The following is a 21,511-nucleotide window of genomic DNA, read 5'->3' on the forward strand; positions in this document are numbered from 1 at the left end:
GCCCCGAATCCGAAAAAGACGGGGCTTCAACCGAGTGACGCGCCTCTCCTCCAATGGCTGGCCTCCGTTTAGGAAGCCTGCCAATGGAGAAGAGGGGCGGGTTGAAGCCCCCTAACTAAAAAACATAAAATCTTCGGACTCCAGCCACTGCTACGCAGTGTGACGGTCCTCAACCTAAAAATGAGCTCAACTGACTGATAACAAAGCATTTTGCAGGGCGTATGCTTACATACGTGACCTATTTAATGTTATTTTACTAGAAAATGACTAGCTGGATATGGGGCAATATTCAGTTGTGAATCTAACTTATACCTGTGCTGGAAGCTCGCCCTTACAAAGTCACTTTTTAGGTTGAGCCTAGAGACAGCATGCACGCGTTGCTCAGAGGAATTCTGTAATCATTCTGGGAAGTTGGAAGACACCCACCACGCACCCATCGCTTTTGATTGGCTGCTTGGTCCACCTTTATAAAGTCCATACTTTTTGTTGATGGATGGACTACTGTTGCCCCGCCTTGTGGCGGTTTTGTTCCCGCCCTGGTGACTGCTCCTGCTACATGAATCCTTTCGATATGGGCCATATGTTTTGGTAATGTCACAACTTTTTCTTTTGCATCCGCTTGTTTTTTAATTTCTTGTTTTGTTTTACTTCGCTCGCCTTCTGTTGTCTGTGTTCACCATGCTCCTGCCCCCTCCCGTTGTCCATGTTATCTTTCTTCCCACCCCCCACCTACCATACTTTCGGTTGCACTTTTTCTGCAGGTCTACTGGCTGCGTTGTTGTTCATAGCCCACAGAGGGCCGGTCGCAATCGGGTGAGCCACAGTTACCGTGACCTGCTCGGAGGAGGCGCCGAGTCTGCTGCTCTCACCCTCTCCCCTTCAATTGTGGCGGCCTGTGAGGTTGGCGCCCCAAACCCCTGTGACCCTCAACTATTGATCAGTGGTGGGCTGTGCGCTTTCCTCCCCCTGCCATCACCTCCCTCGGAATGCCTCGGTTTATCTATGGTGGCCAGTAGTGCATTTAATGGGACAGTACCAGCACTTCATCAGTAGCGTTATGTTTTGTATTTAAGCCGCACTGGCACTTCTCAGAACTGCTATCGCAAGAGGGCAGTAAACGTCGGAGCGAAGCTGGAGACCTGTAGAGCTGTGCTTTTTCTTCAGTCTATATAAATGTATAAAGTGACTGGACAAGTTCCGTGTTCCACTGTCAAGGACAGTTTAACAAACCAGAACAACCCAGTGTTGCAGGTACCAAGGTGACACAGTAACACACACCCGGGCCTGCCTTGGGTAAAGGAATGCTGCAGTTGCACCCTAGATGTCCGGCCAAGTGTACCTTCCCTACTGAGACCGGCCCATCCAGTTCCATACTGCCCCCACCTGTGATCTCCCCCAGCTCTCTGGAGGTCAAAGACGCTAATCATAAAAGCAGCGACGCTCTAGGCACACACTGGGGGCAAGAATGGTAAACCCATCGATGGTGGCGAGAACTTCAGGGCTAAACAACTCACCCCGCCCCAAAACAACCTTTAGTCAAACTTTGATTGCAGGGCTAGTGCATAAAGGTGGGCAACATGGGTAATCCCTGGCTAGTGAACTCCTGTGACAATGTCCGCTGAAAGCCTTCTTGTTTCAAGGCAAACCACTTTGTATTCTGGAACTTGTAGTTTAGGTATATAAAGCAAAGTACAGTTGACTAAACATGGCAAAGCTGTCACATAACACGACGCCTCAATGATTTCACGCTCGTGACTGGGTCGTCAATTTACTACTGTTCGTAATGCAGTAGGACTGTTCAGTGTGACAGGAAAGTTTATGCGGGAGATTGTGCACCCCTCTGGGGTTAGCCTGATGGATGAAAGTTTATGCGGGAGATTGTGCACCCCTCTGGGGTTAGCCTGATGGATGACGTGACTACATGTTCTGTATCCACGGTAGCTGTACCAGGCGCTTTGGCCCCACTCTTGTCTTTCCCGTGACTGTACATATTGTTTTCTCATCCAAATGCTTCCCTCTAAGTTCTCGTCATGCCTATTTGGAACCACTTAGGAGTACAATTGCAGCTGCTCTGAGCCCACATCTGTCAGAGCAGATTTGTGATTTCAACTTTTACTTATCTACCTTTCATGGCTGCCTGCACCCCCTCAGGCCTTTTTAAAAAACATAATTCCATGTTATAATGTGCATCAAGTGTGTTTACTGTGTCCATGGTAAAAGACATGGTGATTTACACCAATGGCTCTAACTCAAGCAAATGCAATACCTATTGCATTTGCAATGAGTTTTTTGTGTGGAGGATGTGATATTCAGTAGTGAGGTCATGACTGATTTAAAGTCTGACTGCGCTCTTCCTGTTAATCTGAGTTTTGGGGGTAGTCGATAGTAGTCAGAGGTTGGCCTATAAGACTGGATAAATATACTTTTGAAGGAATCCCAGAACACTCATAGCGAGCTATGATGGAAATTTGGGCCAGGAGAGATTTCCTACAAGACAAAGACGCAGAGGATCACAGTTGTCTGACCAGTTAAGAGATTATATTTGAGGAAGCTAATATATTTCAGTAGTTATAAAAACACTCCTATAGCTCAGAAGTGCTAGGCCCATTTTGGAGCACTTGTGAGGTAAATTCATATTCAGCGGATTTGCGTTTATAACCAGATAGTCCTGCAGTGCGTTAAATCCTTTAGCACTTCTATGTGCATATATATATATAGATATAGATATAGATGTAGTTTCAGATTCAAGTTCTTTCATTCAACACACCCCAAAAGCGAAGCAGGCACCTTCAGGAAATGCCCTCAGTGTGACGCTACATATTCCTGGTCCAGCCTACACTGTGTGCAACCTTTGTCTTTCCCTGAGCATGACACCTGTTGTGCCTTCTGCTTAACCTTTTGAGAAAAAAAAACTTCAGCGGTAAAGAGGCAGACTCTGGGCCCACGTCAAGATGCTGCATTCTATCAAAGACCCACCAAATATTTTTGGGGAACAACACCCCCTTGAGCCAAGGATTTTGAGACTACACACAATCAGATAGCCCAGAGGTAATCAGCTCAGACTCGTTGGGCTCTGCATAGGCAGAACAGGAGGATGAGGGTGCTCAGTCCACCTCTGGTGGTGCATGTTTGGTTAAGGTTCCCTTGGATGACACAATTTTTTCTGCTTCCCTTAGGGACCCTCTTTAGTACTTCAGGACCTAGGTACCAGAGGTACCATTTACTAGGGACTTAGAGGGTGCTAAAGGTTTTGCCAATTGGTGAACCAATTGTACAGTTTTGGAAATTATCTCTGGCACTTGGAACCTTGTTGGCAGGAACCTGTGCACTTCCAATCAAAATTACATCCGTTGACAGGCAAAAAGTGTGTGTGTGTGTGGGGGGGGGGGTGATATGGGGGAGAACCATGTCTAAACGGGCTACTTTCCTACATTGATCAAAAGTATTTAATATGTTATGCATTTTTATATGCTTTCAAATGTTGTATGAGTAAAACTTTGCTTACCTATGATCTGCCAACACATGGCATTTAATGTACATAGCCCTGCTTCGAAAGAATTTATGAGAAGGTATTTTTATTTATTAAAGTTTCTCAATATTGTGCTTATTTTTTTTGCACTGTAAATTAAACAATTTTCTGTCTGACTGTACAATTGGCTACACTAGGTATAAAGAAAATCCCATATTCCTGCATCTTCAGATCCGAGATTGAAATTTGGAAGTCCAGTTCAGCATCTTGATCAATAGTCCTTAATGTACACGTGCCTACTTTTTCCCCTTTTAGCATTGAATTTTTATTTTAAGTGTAATTGATTTGTGTTTACCTTCCCTTTTTGTTCAGAAAGTGTTCCAGACTAAGAAAGACACACTTATAAAGAACACAGTTGCCCGGTTGCCTGTATATGCAGTTATTCCTCTGCTGCATGAGGTAAGGGATACCACTTAACTGCTAATCATTCTCAACAAACACACCTATGGTGGAATATTTTGAACAGTCTTGTAAATATTTTGTAGCAGAAGTTGCTTTTTTCATATCCCTATCTTACAATTTACCGGACTTGTTATGAATGGGAAGATCCAGAAATTTTCTTCTAGGCCTCTGAAGTAGGAAAATAGTGTCGCTATGCTACTTTAGTCACTTAATGCCTCTCAACACCTTCATCTGCTGTGGTTCATGTGATTTGTTCAGGTCGTAACTGGCACAATCCGTAATGACCCATTATAAAGGTCAGCCTTGCCTTGAAGTAACTTCTCTTCTGAAGGGGGGGGGGGGGAATTCTTTTTCTAAATGCCACTTGTACTGAGTTTCAGGTCTGAGCTGGAAAAAGTTGAGAACCTACAGTGGTATACTTTGGCGAAGAGCTCCAAGTTTTCTGCCTGGCAAGGGGTGATTTTCTTTAGACAAAGTGGAATTTTGGTGCTAGGTAGTTAATTGCACTCTATAATGGACAGCTGACATGCTTTATTGCTCTATCCAGGGCTTGATTGTGGTGAGCGTGCTTGTGATTTTTACTGTAGCAGCAGAGGCGGGGATACTATGATTCTGATGGTACTCTCAGAAAGGTGTTGGGATGATACAAATTAGATGTTACCTAATGAATTAGTGTAGCAGAGCGTTCTATACTGTATCCTATGGTACTCGTGTTTGGAAGGAGCAGCTATCTTGTTGGTCTGTGGCACTGGCTGTTTGGCTAGAGAAGAATGGTGTCACTCTGGAGACAAGTTTGTTGGGCATTGTTGTGATTTCTTACCACAGGTTGCTGACCAATTCAGTAAATGAAGTCCACATAAAAGATGTTATCGTGGTTGGATGTGAAGCTTTTGGGGATGTGAGGAAGCTGCCTTTAAGTACATAACCCACAGGCACGATTGTAGTCATTAAAAAAAAAATGTGGGTGCAGAGGGTATATGCCAGTTAATTACAGTTATTTCCCAAGAGGTAGAAAGTTGAAGGGGTTGCCTGGGTCTGCTATGTGTAAAGTGTGGTTTTCTGGGTGTATTGTTCCAGTATCCTGTTAATAAATATCTAATTCAGTGCTGTATTGCTCTATTCCAGCTCACAAAGAGGTTACAAGGACACCCATATAGGTAAGCAATATTTTACAAGAAGCTTTACTTTTTTTTTAATGGAAGTCATCTAGTCTCTATTGCCATTATCTTTTTCATTCATGAGCAATAGTACTCACTCTTGCGGTCTATGGTGTGTGAGTGCTAATTACACAATGCATAATTGTAACGTGCTCTTTGGAGACATGACACTAGGTAAAGGAGGTTCTTTGTGGCAGGTTTCCATACAGATTAATGCCTCCGTTTACAAGAGTCATTAACCACATGCGCGCTGCGGCTATTTTTGCGCTACGCGGCTTTTTTCAAAACACCGCGTTACATGACGAGCACAGCTCGTCAGCGTGCGAGCGTCGCAACTGATGACGAGCTGAGCTCGTCATCTGCGCCGAAGTGGTTAAGTGAATCACCTTTTTAGCAGTCCTCAACCCTTTTCAGGTCTTTTTTTAAAACGTGACACTTAATGTTTCACTGCTGGTGATCCCTGGATATATTTACTGCCTAAACGCAAGGAGAATTTTAGATGCATCTAATGTTGATGTAGGCTTCTGGACTGACAACCAGTTTCGATAACCTGAATAAAATTAAAACTGATAACATTTTTTATTTGGCTAACCTATTGAAAGTAGGTTTATGCTTTTCAGGTTTCGCAGAGGTCTTTGCAATCATTAATTGGATGTATCAGCATGTTGAAATGACTCATAATGCATATTGTACTGGTAGACCTTAAACAAGTTTTGCAATTGACCTCTGCTTTCCCACCACTCCTCTGTATCCACTAGATATTATTGGTGAGTAAAGAAGTAAAATGTTAGTCAGCTGACACACAAGAATCATTTAGGGCGAACTGTTCTTGCTTGAGGGAGAGATGTAATCATATTGAAGATGGACCTTACCTAATGACCTGCACCTTCCCATAGAAGTTTACTAGGGAGTTTGTGGTGTCCCGCATGTGTAGGAGGCGGCATAGGCAGAGGGGTTCAGACAGCAGAAATCCATTTTGGTCATCTGTTAAGTAATTGATGCGTCCTATTGTGGTGCATATCCACTTCATTGTGGTGCACCAACATTACGCTGTTGCTGTGGTGTTTTAAAATAGTTGAGCTAAGAGCAATTGAGATAGGATATACATTTGTGTATTATCTTTTTGATTTTCTTCTGAAGTAAGAAAGTTTAAAATGCAGGTTAATGAAATGAAAGAAGAATTTATAGAGTGCTACTAATACCTTTAGGTGTTTAGGCACTAACTTCTGCAAACCGTATGAGACCGTCTAGAAAAAAAGGAGAATGGGCTACTCATTAAATGGACAAGTTTTCAGGCCTTTCCTTCTCCTCCTTCAAAGACACTTCCAAAGTTAATTCATGCCCTCTCTATTACCTGAAGGAAGACCTTTTAGTATAGAAAATTTCTATTCTCCATGACTATGGAAGTGCCTTCCCAGTGTGTTCTTGTGGTTTGAGAGTCTGCCATTTATTACAGTATTACCCCTTTACCTGTGTTTGGTACTCTTTTGTAACATGCACACGTCACTTTTCTCTTGTAACACACTGTTTGCTACCTCTTACATTTTGTTTGCTTTCGATACTTGCACAAGTGCCACCATTGCCTACGTAACATTTGTTCTTGTGTTTGAGTGTCCTCCATTTATTGCAGTATTATACCTCAACTTGTACTTTGTACGCTTTTGTAACCTGCACACGTCACTTTTTCCGCCTGTAATGCACCGTTTGCTACCTCTTGTATTTTGTTTGCTCACGATTGTCACTTTTGCCTCATGTAATGTAACGTTTGCTTTTGTACTTTGATCACTTGTAATGTTCTCATGTATCAGTTCTGTTCCTATTGTGAAGCGCTCTGACACCTTCGGGTAAAGTCCGTGCTATATAAAAATGCATAAATAAAATAAAGTCTGATTCTTTCTTGAGTTAGGGTAAGAGAGTTCTACAGCCTAACTGTAGTTGTGACGCACCTCCTCCTGCCCCATGTAACCTTTTTGAAATTGAGGACAGCAAGGTTTCCGCTGGCAATAGACCGGACCGCTCTAGAGTTGGGGGTAGGGTTTAAAATAGTGATGTTTTTTTTAACTTCATTTACCGTTTTACAACATTGTACAACAAATGATACATGAGTGCGCTCTGTCAGATCCATGAAATTAAATCGATAAACATTCATATAGGTATAAGGCCAAGTCTCTACATATACAACAGTATTTCACAAGGTTTTGCTCCTCTTTGCGCAATGGCTGTTACTTCAATCCTCTCTCCTCCTCCCCACCTGCACGAAACGTTGATCCCTCAAAAGATAATAATTAATGTAGCGTTCTATAAAACTCTTAAATAAGTAAAAAATGTATTCAAAACTGACTGTCGCATCACTTGTGGCAACGTTATCAACATGTCACCCTACTCCAGTTGAGAGACTACCCTGTTCTAATGGTGTCCCAGTCGCCAGGTGTCGTAGTTACATAATTTCTGAGTGGTCCCCAAATATATTTGGGGCGCGAGGTGCGTGCTATGGTGCTGGCGTAAATTTCGCTATTTGTGCAACAATATGTCAAACTGGTCAGCCATTTTTGCCCAGTTGGTTCAGGCCTCCGGCCCCAGTGTATGGCTGTTTCCCTTTCTGCCAACAATAAATTTCTGCCCACCTTTAGGGAAATTGGAAACCTTTCCCAATAAGGCAACTTCGGGGTGGGGGTGAGGTAAAGATCTACCATGCCACTCAGTGTTTTGTACACACTGATTCCCAGTATGCCTGTAGTTTAGTGCCGTTCCATGCGGGGTGAGCAAAGTCTGCCTATGGTGAGGTGCATTTAGGGCAATGATGTGGTCTGCTTGGATCTATCTTGTGAGACTTCGCAGGGGTGAAGTATAGTCTGCGTAAAAAATTTGAAATGGATTAGTTTGTGACTGCTGTTCAGTGATGTCTTTAGTCTAAAATAGTGAATAAGCTGAGTAGGGCCCTGTCTTTGCAGACATTTGAAAGCTATGCACAGGGCTTTGGACTGAATTAATTTTACTATAGGTAGCCAGTGCAGTTGCACCAGAGCTTGGGATGCTGACTTATATCTGGAAATACCCATAAGTATTTGAGCTGCCTGCTGAGCTCTGTAAGGTCTGCAGCTTGTTTAGACAGCATTTTTGTGAGCTGGTTAAAAGCACATCACAGTAATAGAGCCTCGAAGAGATGAGTGCAGTGACTGTTTTCTTCAAGTCTGAGGGGATTTATTTATTTTTATTTTTTTATTTTTATTTATTTATTTTGAGAGTTTTATATAGCGCGAACAAGATCTTTGCAGATAACAGAGCGCTTTACAAAGGCAGGTGGAAGGGTAGGGGAACAAGGGGGCATAGTAGGGAGGTAGATCATCAAGTTCATGTACATAGCAAAAATATTACGTATAGTACAGGTATGAGGTAGCAAGGCGTAGTTGGAGCGTAGGCCATCAAAACGCTGTAAATACTACAGAATATTAATAATATAAAAAATATTACGTATAGTACAGGTATGAGGTAGCAAGGCGTAGTTGGAGCGTAGGCCATCAAAACGCTGTAAATACAGAAATAGAGAAAAAAACTGATATGAGGGAGCAAGGATCTAAGCACTTTAGACTAATAGAAGTCAAAACACACGTGCATAGGAATATATAGGCTATAACATAACAAAAAACTGGTAATACTGTTCGCAATGTAAATCAAACGAATTGTTCAAGTGTATTTAGCCATAAGGATACTTTTGACTTCTTTCTTAAAAAGAAGGGAGGAAGAGATGAGCCTCGTTTCAGGAGGAAGTGCGTTCCAGATCCTGGGCGCCATTCCAGAGAAGGAGCGTTTGTAAGTTTTTTCCTTCCGGAATCTTCGCGGTTTCAGCAGAAGATTGTTTGTGCTCCTGGTAGTTCTGGACCCACCGGAAATTGTCAACTTATGAGTGAGGTAGCTGGGTGATTTCAGGTGTATAGCCTTGTGCGTCATGCAGGCAATTTTCAACTGTATTCGGGCTTCAAGAGGCAACCAGTTCAAGGATTTGAAGTCAGGGGAGATATGCGAATGCTTTTTTGATCCAGTGATGAGTCTTGCTGCTGCATTTAGTGACGCTCTGAGGGGTGCAGTTGTCGTTAGGGGGAGGCCGCATAGTCTATGCGAGGGATGACTAGAGCTTGTACTGCTGTTTGGAAGTCTTTTGCTGGGAGGAAGGGTTTCAGTTTCCTCAAGGTATTTATTTGGAAGTTCGCCCCCTTAGTAGCCTTGCTGATATGCTGCTGCATGTTGAGGTTGGTGTCGAGTGTTATGCCTAGGGATTTTGCTGAGTCCACGATGGTCGGTTGGACGTTGAGTGCTGTTAGGTGCTTAAGCCATGTTTGTGCGGAAGATATTTTCGTGGGAGGTGAGATTAGAAGGAACTCAGTCTTCATAGCATTGAGTTTGAGTTGGTTATCGGCCAGCCAAGATTGGGTGCTTCTGATCGTTGAATTCAGACTCATGATGTCTTTGGGGGATTGTAACTTGCGATATATTTGAGTGTCATCGGCGTACATGTGAAAGTGTACATTGGACGCTTGTAGCAGGGTGGTGAGAGGTTCCATAACTAGGTTGAACAAATTAGGGGATAGGCAGGATCCTTGAGGGACACCTAACGATACCGGTACTGGGGAAGACATCAGGTTTTTGCTCTTGAAATTTTGAGACCTGTTGTGTAGAAAGGAAGTGAACCAACGAAGCACAGTCCCAGAGAAGCCCATTCTTGTCTTTAAGAGTTCGAGTAAGTTCTCATGTTTCACTGTGTCCAATGCTGAAGAGAGATCAAGAAGGATGAGGAGGCAGGTATTATTCTGATCTAAGATTTGGATGGCGTCGTCAATTATGTGAGTCATAGCGGTTTCAGTACTGTGCCCTGCTCGGAAGCCTGATTGGTGTGGGTTGAGGAGATCAAACTGTTCTATGTGCTTTGTCCTTTGTAGTTGGACGCATTTTTCTAAAAGTTTGGCGAGAGTGGGAATGTTGGTAATCGGACGGTAGTTGTTTAGATCAGTGGGGTCGGCTGTTGGTTTCTTCAGTAAAGGGGTAACTTGTCCAACTTTGAGGGAGTCCGGGATGGTTCCTTGCTGTAGTGAGCTATTGATAATTTTAGTCCATAGTGGGAGTAGCAAAGGGATGAAGTCTTTTACGTCGTTAGCAGGAAGAGGGTCAGTGAGGTGATAGGATGGTTTTAGGGTGCTGAGTATTCTGTCAATTTCTTCTTCAGAGTAGGTGTCAAAGGATGACCATGTCGCATTGTTTTTTAGTTTATTGGGTGTTATGCAGTTGGGTATTGAGTAAAGGCTTGCGTCATTGAGGAGGTCGCTCCTTATATTGTCAGTTTTTTTGTTAAAGAAAGCTGAGAAATCTTCACAGGAAGGAGTAGTGCTCATAGTGTCGACAGCTGGGGGTAGTTCCTTAGATTGAGATCGGATTAGCTCGAACAATTTACTTGGACGGTTTTTTGCTTGGTCTAGCTGGATTCTGAAGAACTCGGACTTTGAGCGTTTTATTTTCCTGAAGTATGCATTTCTCTTTTTCCTCAGAGTTTTGAGATGCAATGTCGAGGGAACTGATCTCCAGGTGCGCTCTGCCGTTCGCATAGCCAGTCTCTCTTCATTGAGACTCCCGTTGTACCAGGGGGTTGGATATCTTAGAGCATACTCTTTTCAGTTGCATTGGAGCGGCCTCATTGATTATTGAGGCCATGGAGTTGAGATAGTGGTCAGTTAGGTCCTGAACGTCAGTAGCGTCGGTAGGGGGGGAAGGAGATTGCAGCTGTTGGGGGGGTAGAGAGTTTGGATTGAGTTTCCTCATGTCTCTTTTCCAAACTTTGGGCATGGCGTATTGCACCGGGATGAGTTTTACTTTTTCCTTGATAAGGAATGTGATCATATGGTGGTCTGACCAGTCACAAGGTTGGATTGAGTCGAGTTGAGTGGTGCCTTCTTTGGAAATGACCAGGTCGAGGATAGAGCCTTTGTCATGTGTCGGGGTGTTGCAAATTTGAGTGAGGTCAGAAGCGGTAAGGAAACTTTTGAGGCTATTAACTACTGCGTCACTGCAATCATTCCAATGGAGATTGTAGTCACCAAGGTAAATTTGTGTGTTTTGCCGTCCTGCGTTGATTGATATTGTGTCCATGAGTTGTTGGGAGAAGACGAGGTTGTCCCCCGGGGGGTGGTACATGATGTGTAGAGAACATACAGGTTTGTTCTCACTGGTGACATCAAGGCAGAAGTATTCACAGGAGGTAAGAGAATGGGCGGTGACTTTATTAATAGAGAGGTTGCTCTTGTAAATGCAGGCGATTCCGCCACCTGTCTTGTTGGACCTGTCAAGTCTAGTGATGCAGTAGTTGGGGGGGACTAGGATATCCATGATAGGATTGGAGGATTCAGTTAACCATGTTTCAGTTAGTATGGCCAGGTCAAGGTTCCTAGACAAGATGAGGTCAGCGACCTCCGTCGAGTGTTTTTGGGCCGATCTACAGTTGAGAAGTGTGCATTTGAGTCTGGGGGTGCAAGGGTAGGTGGAGGGTTCCGTAGTGAGAGGGACTTTAGTGAGGTTGTTGGGAACAGAGCCTCTGTTGCTATGCGTGGGGTGCCTACTAGGGTTGGAGAGAATCGTAGAAATGGACATGTGCGTGGTGGTTAAGCTGTTTTGGGTTGCCGGGACATATGTGCTGAGTAGGGTGTGTATGTCGCGGTCCGAGAGAGTCTTGATTGCGCGCTGGGGGCGGTTGGCGGTATTGCGAGAGGGGATAGAGGTCCAATGTAAGGAGCGATTAGGATGTGTCTTGATAGTGCGCTTAGGCCTGTTGGAGGTATTGCGAGAGGGGATAGAAGTCCCATGTAAGGGGTGCCTAGGATGTGGGGGGGAGTTGATGATTCGTTGAGAAGTGGTGGTGAGGGGGGGTGCTCGGTGTGCGTGAGGAGTAACTCTTTGAGCGAGTGGAGCTCTTCTTTCATTTGGAGGAGGTTGGTCATGATTGTGTCCAGCGTGCCGTTGGGAATGGGGTTAGAGTTATTGGAAGGGTAATCAGTGACAGGAGGGGTGAGGCAAATGCGGGACGAGTAGAGACTGGTCGTTGCGGGGGGGCAAGTGTAGTAATGGGGAGTGAGAGTGGGGGGGGGAGATGTTGAGGGGGGAGTGGGGACCAGGAGTGGAGGGGGAGCTAAGGGTGGGGAGTGAACTGTTGAGGGAAGAGTGGAGGCTTGGAGTGGCAGGGGTGCAGGACGTGGGGAGGGAGATGTTGAGGGTAGGGTGTAGGTCTGGAATGGGTTGAGTGCCGAGAATAGGGGGGGCGCTGTTGAGGGAGGAGTGAAGGCTAGGAGTGGCGGGAGTGCAGGGAGTTGGGGGGGAGATGTTGAGGGAGGGGTGTATGTCAGGAGTTGTTTGAGTGGGGGTGGGGGGGGAGGGTGTTGAGGGGGGGAGATGTCGAGGGTGGGGTGTAGGTCTGGAATGGGTTGAGTGCCGAGAATGGGGGGGGCGCTGTTGAGGGAGGAGTGAAGGCTAGGAGTGGCGTGAGTGCAGGGAGTGGGGGGGAGATGTTGAGGGAGGGGTGTATGACAGGAGTTGTTTGAGTGCAGAGAGTAGGGGGGGAGATGTAGAGGGAGGAGTGGGGGCAAGGAGGGGGGAGCAGGGAGTGGGGGGAGAGGTCTCGGCTAGAGGGGGAGCTAGGTGCGGCGGGAGTGTAGGGAGTGGCAGGGGTGGAGAGATTGGGGGGTATTTGGGATGGCATAGAGTCGGGTTGTGAGGGTCAGAGGCGGTGGGTCGTTCTGAGACGTTAGTTGGAAGTGAGGAGTTCTGGTTCAGTTGGATTGGGGTATGTGTGGAGGGCCGACGATTGGAGAGGTGCTCTTTGAAAGTGGGGAACAGGTTGTCGAGTAGTTCCAGGTTCCTGTCTGTGGATTGAATTAGAACAATCCCGTTATTGTAAATAGTAATGGCTGTACTGCCAGGGAAGAGTTTGGATGGTGCGATGGAGAGTGTTAGTCCATGAGCGGATTTCCTGATGGTGGAGACGTTGAGTAAGGCAAGGAAAGCTTTTCTCCATTGAGCTCTGTGTGCGGTGTGGAAGATGATATCAGTGTTCAGGGATCCATTTACCGGAGAGAAGTAGGTGTCTGCAAAGGGTGTTTCAGGGTGGGACCTCAGGAAGTTGTGTTTAAAGCGTTTAGCGGCTTTTTTTGTGAGTGCGGGTGGTAGATTATTTTATGTGTGCTTGCCGCAGTGATCCATGTTAGGAAGGCGTAAGGTGGGTGTGGGAGAGTGAGCAGAAGAGATGTGCAGGATTGCAGATAGATGCAGACAAAATGTTACAAATAGCTGTAGACAGTATGTTACATGGGTCAGAAGAGGCACTAGTGAGAGAACTAAATACATGTGTTAGCAACTAGGTGCATTACAGGCATAAAAAGAGATGGGAGCAGCATACATAGATATATAAAACAATCAGATATGCGTATAATACTGCTGAAATATTGTAGCAAAATACATATGCCCACAGCAAGTTAATGCGTCAAGTGACGCTAATGAGCAGCCTGAAGTTAATGAGGTGGCGATCGGTGCACAGTGCAGGGAGATATTACTACAGATTACTGTCCCCAGACAATTTTGAACAGATGAGGTAAACAATATACTAGAGTGTGGTGATGTAAATACCTTTTTGCAATTTCTACTGCTCAGCAAGGTGTTCAAGATGGCTGCCAAAATAGTATATAGGGCAGCAGTGTTAGTCCATTGTCAGTTGTTGTCAGTATTCGGATTGAACAGTTTCCCTTTCTGCTGAGGGCGAGTTAGTCCTATTTCAGTGTTGCTGCTTCCTAGATGTTGCTTGGAGGGAGGAAAGAGACTTATCTTCGTTTTAGTGCCCCTTGAACTGGTTGGAATGCATCCTCGCGGTCAAAGTAGGGGCGGTGGTGTAATTTATTGCTAGTTTGTTGCTCGTTTTATGGCCCCGCCATTTTACACAAAGGAGACAATGGCGATGCAGTCCAGCCGGCGAAAATCGTTTTCGTTTTACCTGGACGGCAATAGCCCCTTGGGAAATCCGGGCAGCGGGAGAGAGAGCAACCTTCCGTGCACGTCCCCCGATAGAAAATCTGGCGGCCGATCGCAGCGTCCCTGGACCCGCTGCAGCTCCGCTCCCGCTAGTTCCCTGTGGCATCCGGGGGGGCTCATGGGGGGTGTCTATATTCGATGCGGGCCACCCGGCTCGGTCCAGCTCCCGCTCCAGCCGACTGACCATGCGCGGCGCTCCCTGTGAGCGCGCCCTCCCAAGATCGAGCTGATGGTGACGGGAGAGATTTCCCGAGCGGAGCCAATCTCCTCAGGAACTGCAGCAGCCCCACCGTCCCGCCCTGGGATCAGTCGTCGGTACGGTGCAGGCTAGAGGACCCTCCGATGAGGACCCTGTTCCAGCCCCTCTCACCAACCGGACATCTCCGAGGGCTCCTGCGAATCTCCCGCCGAGCTCAGGCTGTGCCCAGCGGCGCCGGTGGTTGCAAGTGCGCAGATGGCCCACTTGCTCGGGACACCCGGGGCGATCACGTCGGCTGTCACAGGCGGGCAGGACTGCTCCGCACAGCGTTCCAGCTGTCCTTCCGGCGCCTCTTGCGGTCAGTCCCTCGGTCAGTCCCTCCAGGTTCCTCTGCTCTGAACGTTTCGCGCAGCGCCAAACCAGGTAAGATATTGTTTCTCAAATCCAGGTACTCTTCATTCCAGTTACTTGTTGTGCCACTCCAGTTACTTGTGCATTATGTTGCTCGCAGTGGTGGAGGTGCTGCAGGGTGCTAGCAGGGATAAAGTCCGAAAACAGGATCCCCAGCACTCGGAGCTCTCACCAAGAGCTCCTACCCGGCGGCCATCTTTTCTGGGATAATGGGATGAATCTTCCTTGGAATTTTGAGGATGATGAAACAGGAGGAGGTAATATAATTAATCTGTCCCTCAAAGGAAAGCTTAGTATCAAATATCCCTCCTAGATTATTTGCGTTTACACTAGGGGTTGTATGGGTGCCTAGTTGATGAGGCCAACTGGCTGCCCAGAAAGGATTGTTGGCGAATAGTAAAACTTCTTTTTGAAGAATTCAGTTTCAGACAATTGTCCAACGTCCATTTGCCAAAGTGGACCATACAGTCATGGAACTTAGCTGTAGAGTTTGGTTTGCCAGCTGTTAATACAATCATTTGTGTCTCGTCAGCCTGACACCAGTGAAAATCCATGGGACTTGATTAGTCCAGCCAAAGGGAAAACAAATATTAAAAGGGATAGGTCTTAAGGAGGACCCCTGAGGTACCCCACAAGGAAAAGAAAGAGGGTGATACATAGTCACCCAGGGCCACCGATTGAATTCGGTCCATGAGGAAAAAGGTTAGTAAGGCCAATACTTTAGCTTTAATCCCGACTGAGGCAAGAAGGTCAACCAGAAGTTGGTGGTTGACTGTGTCAAATGCTGCTGATAGATCCAATAGGATCAAGGCCGCATTTAGACTATTATCCAAGGCTTGTCTAAGTTCTTCCGTAGCTGTAATAAGAGCTCGTTCTGTGCTGTGATGAGCCTGGAACTGAGATGGATCTAGGATTGAATTTTGATTAATGAAGGTGGTCAATTCGCTATTAATGGCCTTCTCCGCTATCTTGGCTGGAGTGGTAATCAAAAAGTAGGTCTTTAGGTTTATTTCCTCTCAAAAATCTTTATTAAGAAATTTGCACAACCTGTTATATGCAGGTGCAGAGTCTGCAATCAATTAAGACCACATCTGTTACATACATTGTAGGGACAACCATACATAAGTAGCCCGGTATAGTACGTGGAAAAAAGCTGTGTGAAATGAGGCAGGAAGGACAGGGGAACGCCAGGGAGAGACCAAGTGCTGACGAAAATGGTAGCAAGGAATCAGTAGGGTGTGCGCACGGAGGGGCCACACATTATGAGCCATCCCCGGCGGCCACCGCCAGCGGAGTGCTGCCAGAGGGTGCGGGAGAGACCGCAGGGAGCAAGGCGCTCTGACATTTGGGGTCCCCTCGTTTCTTACCTACAGCGCTAATCGAACGGCTGGTTGCCAACTAGGTCTGTAGTTAAGTGGATCATTGATGTCAAGGTTAGATTTGTGGAAGTATTGAGGCCTTCTTCCACTCCTTGGGAAAGTTCCAGAAATAAACATTTTGTTGAAAAGAGGGATGAGGAACTATGATCTCAGTAGTCACATGTAGAATTTTAGGGGATAGGGATCCCATGGGGGTCTTGACTTGACTAGATTAACAGTTTAAGTATGATCTTTTGTCAGTGGGAAAAACCAGAAGGGTGTTATAGTATTGGAGCCACCATAAGAGGTAGTGACACCTGGTATACTAGGCTGTTGGCCAAGGCAGAGCAGGTGTTTGGCTTGATAGTGGTTGCCAGATGATACAAAAGTATTATAGACCGATTTCACCTCATCTTGAAAAGTAGTTGCCAAGGTGTTGCAGAATTGTTGGCTAGCCATGAGATTCTTTGTTTCGCCAAATTTTGAAAGATTTTGGACTGTGGCAAACAGTTCTTTGGAGCAGCCTTTTGTAACTTTTTGCTGTAAAATATTGTATTTTTTCTGTTACTATCTTTTGTTGGTTTGTATGGGGGCTTTGTATTGGTGTTTATCTAAGTTATAGTCCTGCCTCCATTTCCTTTCAAGCCTACGACAGCTTTGTTTCTGAGATCTGAGTATATCATTGAACCATGGCTCAGGTGGAGTGGCTTTTGAGTGACTATGGTTATTTATTGGAGATAGTTGGATTTATTGATTCTAGCCAGGAGTGGTTATTAGAAATAGCACGGTCAAGGCCTGAGGAGACGTCGGGCATCGACTGGCCGCTAGAGTGCTGAGTTGATCGGCCGTAATCTTATTCCACGGTCTACTTGATTTGGCTTATTCAAATTGTTTGGGGGGTGGGTTTGCAAGGCAAATGGCTGATTTTGAACTTAATAGCATTATGGTCGAACCTGGCTAAAGGGAGGGAATTAAGCCATACTAGATGGATATTCTTGGTGAAGATTCCACTGAGACAGTGGCCAACTATGTGATTTGAGCTCTGAACTAACTGGTTGAGACCAGCCCTGGCCATTTGATCTATTAAGTTCACTGAATCAGAGTCCATGGAATTTTCAAGATGGAAATTGAAACCCCCTACATTAGAGAAGTTGGGGAGATTAACTTTTAGCTCCAAAAAATGGCCAATATTAATAAATGAAGCTTTTGGTCCGGGTGGCGGTAGAGTAAAACACCATTCAAAGAATGATGGCTAAGTTCAATTTTAAAAAGTCCAAAACATCGGGGATGGCCTCAAAATGATTTAAATCAGCTCCTGAGTATGACAGCTAAGCCCCCCCATCTCTTTTCCCTGTTCGAAGACATTTATAACCTAAAGTCATGAGTAGATCTGGGTCTGAAGAGGAATCTACCCAAGTTTCTGTGATGAAAGATGTCAAGTTCATATGTTCCTAGAAACTCTCGGAATGCTAGTGCATTTTTTACCAAAGATCTTGCGTTAATGTACCAGAGGCTCTAAAGCTTACCGTGCATTCCTCCTGGGAGGTAACAGCGTGAGTCTGTAAGGCCTTGACTAGGTTTGTGAGGATGAGTTCGCAAAGGGAGCACCCTGAAGGGGTGTCAACAAGCTGTGGGTCTGTACATGTATAGACCCACAGCTTGCTGACAAACCCCTGGGGTGCTCCCTTTGCGAACACTACCTCCCAAACAATTTTAACTTGCAAGTTAAGCCCAATAAGGAAGTCCCTTGTGTAGCAGCTAGCGACCTGTGAGTCAGTCCAAACTGGAAGGGGAGCTGGCACTGAGCACCATCTAAGCGCGGACAAGCGTAGACTTGCTTGCCTTTGGCGAGCAAGCAGCGTGGATGCACTTGCAGGCCGGCTTTGTAGCCTAGCATCCAGGCTGAGTTATGGGGGGCATTGTCACAAACGCTACTAAGCGTGAGTGTTATAAACGTGAGGGCAAAGAAAAAAGCATAAGGGGCCTAGCTGCCCCTGCTAAGCCACACAAGCTCCCTTGAGGGCCGTAGCTACTGTGACATTAAATCAGATTAAAATAGCATGTTAAAGCTAAAACACACAAAAAATAAACCGAATCCGCCCATCCAAGACGGCGGCTGTAGTCGGGAGCCAGGTACCTCCACAGCGCACTAGTGCTTACAAGGAAAAGATCTGAAAGTGTCACGCTGCCTCGAGAGGCTGTGCAGACTCGCTTGCAGGCTGGCTTTGTAGCCTGCATCTGGGAGATTTGGGGGTTGTGAGGAGGCATGGTCACAGTCTATACTAAGCATGAGTGCTATAATCCTGAGAGTAAAGAAAAAAAGCAAACGGGGGTCCAGCTACCCCAACTACGTTTAGGCTGATTATACCTAACCTCTGTCCAGACTTCTATGCCAATTAGTATAAACTATACTTATACAGAATTAATTAACCTGATGAAAAACTAAATTTACTGAAATGATTTTACTACCGCCTTAAACATCCTTTGTGCATCGAATAGATCACCTTTCATCACTATCTGCACCTTTGTTCCTGTCCCTAATAAGAGCTTCTGGCTCCATGTGGGATTAGTAAATGCTTGCTGTCTTCCTAAGCATGTAACAGTAGACCCTGACGCCCTATTTAACCATGAATTAGACTTTCTATGCTTAATTGAAACATGGTTGTAAGAGTAGTTTCACCATAGTATTGTTGAAGACCATTCACTGGTCTACTTTGATTCGCTCTGGCCGACCTACTGATAGAGGCAGAGGGGAATGTCTGTAAAAACATAAACTCTTTAGTTTTTATACTGTGAGAAAGTGCCCTCGTTCTTGCATGGTATGCCCCCACTTTTTGAATTGCTGATGTGCTCTGAGTGTGCCCTGGGCTCCTGCCAATCAGGTACCCAGGGTTTGTGTTCCTTCCCTAAACCTGCATTTAAGCCTTAAACCCAATTGGCATCTCTGGCCACGTCAGCCCCTGGTAGATGGTACCTTGCCTGATCCTTTAGTGTGTTTTTCATTAGCATAATTTTTGTGGGATTGTAGGAACAAAAGGAGACCTGTGCAACTGTAAAAAGGTTATGGATCTTTATTTTTTTTACTGATATGGCTCAAAACTTAATTGAATAATGGATAGGTGTGTAAAAGTATACCCACTTGAGAGATTAATTTTATTGCTTTCTTTTTCTCATTTGTGAAATGCTTATATAACTTTTCTATCTGTATCACTGTGAATACTTACCATGTACTTTTATGATCTTAAATGCAAAGATTGAATAAAGTTTTAGAACGAGAATGAGGTACCCAGGGCGCTGTGACCAGAGAAGGCCCCTAAGGGCTGCAGCACTTATTGTGCCACCCTTAGAGGCCCTGTCCCCTGACACACACATACACTGCCTTTTCAGGCTGCATGTCTTGGTGCAGAACAAAACAGTCGACATGGCACACATCCCTGTGTGCCTTGCTCACAAAACACTGCCCTAGCATACATCAGACACCCCTCTAGCTGGGTGCCCTATGCCAGTGGTGAGGGTCCAGGTGTCTGAGCCCTGTACCCCTACAGTACCTAGGTCCATTCCTGGGCTCTGTAAGTGCAGTGCTGCCATTAAGAGTTTATGGTGCTGGGAGTTTGTCATTACGAACTCCACAGCACCATAATGGCTACACTGAAGACTGAAGTTTGGTATCAAGCTTCTCAGCTCATTAAACCCATACAGATGCCTAACTTAGCTGCTAAGTGAATTTCCTCCCATAGGATAACATTGGTGATTCTATGTGAAAAAGTTTGTAAGTGTCAACTTTTGAAATGCAATAATAATCTTTAAAAATCGTACCTTTAACCAAAACGCATTTACTCACCTGTTTTCAGGAAATGTCCCAGGGCTGAATCTAGGATCCTGTGTTATCAAAAGTAATCTGTAAAGTAATTAACTGCATTCTATTTAAAAAGCCCATTCCATTAAATGTACTATACCTACAATGTATTGCGAACTGCTTTCTTAAAACTGTAACCAAAACCAGTACAAGTTACACTGCTTTTTCGAACTGTGTTCATACAAATAAGTTACTACTGAAAAGTATTTCTATGCTTACCTGCATCAGGCTTGCTTGGTTCTAGAAATAAAACAGTATATTTTTTATACAAAACAATTGGCCTAGAGTTCAGTTCTTGAGTGTGAGACCATTTGCTGATTGAGTGTGTACATCAAATGCTTTACACTGTCCTCTGATACTGCCTTACTGCTATACCAAGCTACCACTTTAGAGAGTAGGGTTCTATCTACCTTTGACCTCTGCCAAACCTCTGGAGACCCTTGCACTCTAAACACACTGTACCTCGCTTTGGTGCAGTATAAATAGAGCCAGTTTCTTACATATACGATTTCTAGTCCCTTTATTAACTAGATCAAAATTATCACTGTACCCCTCTGTATTACTCTGCCCTTCTGTCTGTTTATCTTTGTAGTTTACAGAACACTCCTTACCCCTTCCCAACTGCAAGTCCTCCTTTGTAGAAAATCTATAAGAAATCCTAATTTACTTTACCAACAATAACCCAAACTCAATCCGTCTAGATTTAAACTTCCATCCTTAAAGCAATGAAAACAAAAACAATTTTCAATCTTTTGAAAAATATTGAAAGCTACAACCTAACCCAGTTTATCAAAGGACCAACATATTTTGTTTGCCAGATGCTTCCCTGGTTTATAGCTCCAGCTCAATCAATATTCAACTTAGTCAAGTGACTTGGTAGACCACAACTTAATTGATTTTAAACTAGCAGCCCTGTCACCTAAAAAGTACACCAACATCTCGATCAAGGAAGCCTAATTGAAGAGCAGGTGGCCGTATTGTATCCTATACTATTGACAGTTCTGGCAGAGACTACTGTATCTTCTAGTCATGGATAAGCATCATTCTAGACAATATTGCCCCTAAGAGTAAAAGAATTAGGAAAAAAGCATCTTCTAATCTATCTCTACGCTGTGGTCTACTAACAGAATTTCAACTGAATTGGTATAAAGCGCTATTAAAGAAGCCTATTGTAACTTCCACTTAAGTAGACTTCTAACAGCCAGCAACAAACAGAAGGAATTCTTTGAAATTGTAAAGGAGTGAAAAGATGCAAATTCATTTGATGTCTCTATCACACCTTTCCAAGATCTGAGACATGTTGGGCAACTTTTTTCCAGTTGAGATAAAAAATTGTCCCGGAGCCCCTTGAATATGTCCTATTCCAGACAGTCAACCATATTTTGGCCAGAGTTTCAGCTCTTCACTTAAGTTTGAGGTTATGGTGAGCTCCAAATCAGGCTCTCCTGAAGCTCCCCTCCATATTAAACGTAGACTCTGCTAATAGCATGGCTAGCTGAGCATATCACTACCATGATTTACTCCTCTGGCATCATAGATGAA

The 21,511-nt window shown here is 44.9% G+C and overlaps 1 protein-coding gene across 2 annotated transcripts in view; it reads left to right on the forward strand.

The window, feature by feature from the left end:
- The window catches only part of WDR43 (WD repeat domain 43), a 481,702-nt gene that overhangs the window by 321,728 nt on the left and 138,463 nt on the right, over positions 1 to 21,511 (forward strand). For both annotated transcript variants that reach the window (XM_078647513.1, XM_078647515.1), the window contains exons 12-13: positions 3,842 to 3,928; positions 5,057 to 5,088. In XM_078647513.1, the coding sequence (XP_078503639.1) occupies positions 3,842 to 3,928; positions 5,057 to 5,088 (119 nt within the window). The remainder of the gene's footprint in view (positions 1 to 3,841; positions 3,929 to 5,056; positions 5,089 to 21,511) is intronic.

The sequence above is a fragment of the Lissotriton helveticus genome, chromosome 6 (genome assembly GCF_964261635.1).
Source record: "Lissotriton helveticus chromosome 6, aLisHel1.1, whole genome shotgun sequence".
NCBI classification, from domain to species: domain Eukaryota; kingdom Metazoa; phylum Chordata; class Amphibia; order Caudata; family Salamandridae; genus Lissotriton; species Lissotriton helveticus.